The following is a 4,996-nucleotide window of genomic DNA, read 5'->3' on the forward strand; positions in this document are numbered from 1 at the left end:
AAGGAGGTTCCACAGTCCACTTGGGTGGATCCATCATGCTTCAAATCCGTTTGATTCCCAAATCATCTTGCTCTGGGAGCGCCACGTCGGACGTCAAGCCTTGGGTTTTTCGCAAGGCTATGGGTCATCACAAGGGATGGGTGAAGGTTGGGTTAGAGGTGATGAAACCCTAGATCCATCATGCTTCAACCCGTCTGATTCCCAAATCATCTTGCTCTGGGACCGCCACGTCGGACATCGAGCCTTGGGCTTTTCGCAAGGCTATGGGTCATCACAAGGGATGGGTGAAGGTTGGGTTAGAGGTGAAACCCTACGAGGGTGGGTTGTTGTTGGGTCTTCTGTTTTTAAGGAAGAATTTTCGGATCTGAAGGACCATTTGCATTTCTCTTCCAACAGGCTTAAGGTGGTCTCACAGCTAACGAAGCAGTAGACATGGCGGCCTCGAAAAATGCAGTGAATGTTCTCCTCGCTTATATCCCAGCCCGCATCCGTCCCCAGACCACCGATGTCAGTTCGGGCGTCCTTTGGGGCACCACTTTCGCAGTTGGAGCCGTCTGGCTCGTCCAGGTTTCTCCCTGTTTTTGTAATAAACAAGCTTATCGTGTAGTTCTTCGTAGAATTTGATCTCTTGTTTGGCATTGCACGAATTTTCTGGCCATGTGAGCTTCTGCGCTTTGCTTCTCGGCTTTTGCATGTCTACGGTCGTTTCATCGTGTTTTGGACTTCATGGGATGTCGCATCTATGGATTCTTGACCAAACTGTGCTATGAAAGTGAAGTTGAGAATTGGTGGGTTCCTTTAGAATTAAAGCTTTTTTAATAATTTAAACTTTTGGGACATTGCTTCTATGCAGCCATTTGATTGGATCAAGCAGCAATTCTCGAAGAGCGAGGAGGTTGCAAGCTCGTGAATACCCTCCTGCGTGTCCGGTGACCTCAGCGTGTCCAAAGTGGTAACCATGCCACTGATAGTTACTTTTTTAGGAGCGAGGCTTGTTTGCATGAATGAAGGTTCTATCAGAGATGCATGGCGTAGTATACGTTCTAGGGGCTCTAGTCCAAGGCTTGACGGAGGGTGCGCCTTGCTTTATGTTCCTTATTCTGACGATTTTCCGATTCAACAATTTTTGGCTATAATTATGAAATCCCCATACATTGCCTATTGTGGCTTTGTATCGTAATAATACAAAGGATGGCCTTCAACATCTCATTTCTCTTTATGTGTCACGATTGTAGAAGAGAAGATATGTGGCATGTGTTTACGTGTGTTTGGTTGAGAGAGAGAGAGAGAGAGAGAGAGAGAGAATTAATGGCCGTGTAAGAAAAAAAAGATCTATGGGCCAATATGAAGTTTATCACTTCAAATCCCTGAAATGTACATGTATAGGACTGCATGTAGCTTCTGTGGCCCTTTGTTTAAGCTGGTGCAGAGTGAGCCCCTCTGATATCCAAAATTTCATAACTTTCAGTGTATGAGTTTGTCTAATAATCTTTTCCTTTCCTGCCCTGTTTCTGGAGAAAAAGTAGAGCATGTAACCCCCTTTTTGAAGCATGTCTTCATAATTGCACTCCACATTGGGTACTACTTCTGTATATTCCTCTCCATTATACCACCCAAAGCATCCATCTGGTAGTCCCCCACTTTGTAGAGACAAAGCATTATCAGATCTTGCTTTATGTCCTGTGATTTCCTTGTTATCCACTTCTGCTGTCATCTTTTCTTCCACAGACTTCATCTGAGTGTTGATCATGTTCTGAACAGTAGAAACTAGGTGTGTGCAAGACATGTACCATATTGCTCTATTACCTCTGGAACAGCTGCTTGCTTGCTTGCCCATCGTGCTTTGCATTTCTCGGATTTTCCTCTCCATAGTTGCAAGTCAAATCTTGAGTTCTCGGATCTCCTGCTGTAGATGGAAAATTTGCTCCTGGGTTTCTTAAATATCTTGTGCTGATCAGATCAACTCTGATAAGTCTTCTCAAATGGCCTGGATACAAGCTTTATAGATGACGAGGATTGTTTGCTTGTGGGGCTCGCAGTAGCAAAGGTCTTTCGCTTGGAATGTTCCATTCCAATGGCTTTGTTTTTTGAGTTGACCCTCTGGCTGCATGTTAACCCCTGAGCTGGACATAAACCCTGAGAGAGAGAGAGAGAGAGAGAGAGAGAGAAAGGGGGGGGGTTGGAGTTGGTATTTTTTGTCTGATTATTCTGGAGTTCACCTGGGTTCTGATTATTTTGGGATTTGAAGATAGGCCTATTATCTGATGTTCTGGGCTTATGTATATGTCGGTGTCATTTGCTTTTGGAGAACTTTTTGAATGTCACTTTTTAAAGATTTGAGTCCTAAAGTTTGAATCTTGACTTCTTCTCACGAGATCGAAGTATTAGCTGTCTCAGTTGTGGATGGATCAGAAAGAAGTTCAATTTTACTGACTTTGAATATTTGGCTTTCTTCTGACGATATCCAAGCATGAGCTGTCTGGTACAGGGGCTGTAGACAAAGTACTTTAATTGAGTATCTTGTATTGGAGTGCTACGCTTTTCAGTCAGAGTTGAGCCTTTATGGGCAGCAGAGGTAAAATGCTCCTGGCTGGATATTACAGGGATGTCAAAGCATGTATTCCATGAGACTACAACGTGGATTTTTTTTTTTTGAGTGGAGACTCAATAATGAAGAGCTTCCGGGTTATGCTGCTAAATGCAGGACCTGGGAAGGTATTCAAACCTGGAAAGAACCTATTTACTGTCGGAGCATGTCTCAGGATTAGCTCTGATTGCTTGAAAGCATTGCACACCGTAGAAAATAAATGGATGACGAGATTAAATCTGAGATCTAGATCCCACTCAATGTGTACACAACCATATATAAATTCCATGTTGAGATCTGAACCAATAGATGAATACTATTGTCCACTGAAAGTTCCAAAACACAGATACAAAAGTGCGCTGTGCGTCACACGGATGGTGGCACCTTACAACCTTACACTGAAAGGACCAAAACATAGATACAAAAGTGCACTCACAACCTACACCACATGGATAGCGGGATGCTGCTTCAGTGATGCTAGATCTGAGGCCTCAAACTGTTGCTCAGCTCCTGCTTAGTGATTCTCGAACGAGGTCTTCAGTGGCTTACCGATGAGGCCCTCAAACCTATGTCAGATTACTTCTGCACCTCTGTGATCCGCTCACCTCCCTGGTGCCTTCATCTCCACCAAGTGCCTGGATGCACTTCTAAGGTCTGGAACTGATTGCTGGATTCTGAGCCTTGCCGCTACCTTTCTCTGCCTTCTCTAGTGGCTGTTGTGCCTTCTGAAGGGCTGATCCCAGCCTGCAAGAACTCTGCTGAATGACTATCTGCCCCACAAATGGGGGCCTTATATATTCTGCTGGAATGCCCCTGGGTCTGATGGACTGATGGCCAACCCTAACCCTAATCCTACTCCCAGGTTGGCTGGCCGACTATGTCTGGCCTTGGGGGCCTATTATACCTTCCTTTAAAGCTCATTTGCTGCTGGGCTGAATCTAGCTCCATTGCCCACTCCAAGGGCTGTTTGCTGACCATGAACTGAGAATTCAGCGTTTGACCTCCCCTTTCAGGCCCATGAGCAGCATCAATGAAGGGCAGCTCCGTGGCAGTCTTGTGTGGACTGTTCTGCTGTGGGGGTCCAAGTTAATATAACAAGAATAACCTTAAGAAGGATCTGTGTTTGCTTCCCATGTGACAACCTCTTCATCCCCCACTCTTCTGTATATTGCTCTATGGGTATCACTCACCCATGCTCTCCTCATTTGGGGGTTTACGAGGGGTGAGGTGAACCTCCTTTTTTGGCACCCTCTTAATGAGCCATTGTGAGCTGCAGTCCAGTCCCGATGGCTACGATCTTTGCATAGAGTCCATAGCACCCAATAATGAACCCATAAGAAAGATCATCATATCCTTGCTTGATTGGATAAAACCAAACAACCAAAATTGTTTCAGCATGCGCATGCACACACACACACACACACACACACACACACACACACACACACACACACACACACACACATTTTCTTTGTAAAAGAGAGATTTCATTCATAAAAATGTACAGTCACAGCTGTCCAAAGTAGGACAACCAAAATTGTTTCAACATGCGCACGTGTTCACACACATTTTCTTTGTAAAAGAGAGATTTCATTCATAAAAATGTACAGTCACAGCTATCCAAAGTAGGACGGCTACTACTTCAAACTGGAAGTAATAAAAGTCTTCAAATTGGGCATCCTGAAGAGATTGAAACAGGGAAGCTTGAAAACAGGGAAAAACATCCACAGAAGAGGTGCTCATATAGTCAAATAGTATGAGCACGATACAATGAACAGAGGGCTTGTTCCTCAATTGTTTTTGGCCCTTCACTTGCTGGATTGGAGGTTTGATCATCAGCTTCAAGGTTACTATTCGCTTTCATTTGCAAATCTTTTTGCTTTTGTTTCCCCAACACACACACACATTTTTGGTGAATGTCATTTGTCATTATATTACAAAGAACAGTCCCAAACGCACCACCAGCTACAAATATCCAAAGATGTAATTACATGCTAAGAAGGTAGAATAATCTCGATCTCATGCGGGTGTGCATGCGTGCATGCACACAAACACACACACACACACACACACACACACACACACACACACTCACACTCACACTCACCCAAAAAAATCCAAGAAGGAAAATAAGGGACTCACTAAAATGAAGGTACAAAACGTAGAAGGATTTAAGTCACCATAATAGAGGCTCCAAAGTCAAAATGGACAATTTTTTAAACCAAAATGAAGAGGATGAAGTCCTCTATGAAATCGAAGCAAGAAAAGTGGAGGCTTGAACTTACGAGAAGATACCATATTAGAAAGAGAGAGGATTGTACACAAGATAGCTGTTTATACACTATATTTTGATAAGAAAGTTGCGATTCAAGCATTTGAAGAAGCAGTCTTTGGAGACAGATGCCGATT

At 43.8% G+C, this 4,996-nt stretch overlaps 1 protein-coding gene across 1 annotated transcript; it reads left to right on the forward strand.

Annotated features, from left to right (window-relative positions):
- Positions 1-333: 333 nt before the first annotated feature.
- On the forward strand, positions 334-1,215 carry LOC147906099 (ubiquinol-cytochrome c reductase complex 6.7 kDa protein). Its single transcript, XM_087383113.1, has 2 exons — positions 334-567; positions 854-1,215. Exons 1-2 carry the CDS (start codon positions 433-435, stop codon positions 908-910), a joined length of 192 nt encoding a protein of 63 aa, XP_087239239.1. The 5' UTR covers positions 334-432; the 3' UTR covers positions 911-1,215.
- The last annotated feature ends 3,781 nt before the right edge of the window (positions 1,216-4,996 follow it).

Source organism: Dipteris shenzhenensis, chromosome 1 (assembly GCF_047967505.1).
Source record: "Dipteris shenzhenensis isolate YYH24624 ecotype China chromosome 1, Dip_SZ_1.0, whole genome shotgun sequence".
NCBI lineage: Eukaryota > Viridiplantae > Streptophyta > Polypodiopsida > Gleicheniales > Dipteridaceae > Dipteris > Dipteris shenzhenensis.

Coding starts and splice junctions, on each gene's coding strand:
- LOC147906099 (XM_087383113.1), top strand. CDS start 433: ATGGCGGCCTCGAAAAATGCAGTGAATGTTCTCCTCGCTTATATCCCA. Junction 568..853: donor GAGCCGTCTGGCTCGTCCAG/GTTTCTCCCTGT, acceptor GCTTCTATGCAG/CCATTTGATTGGATCAAGCA.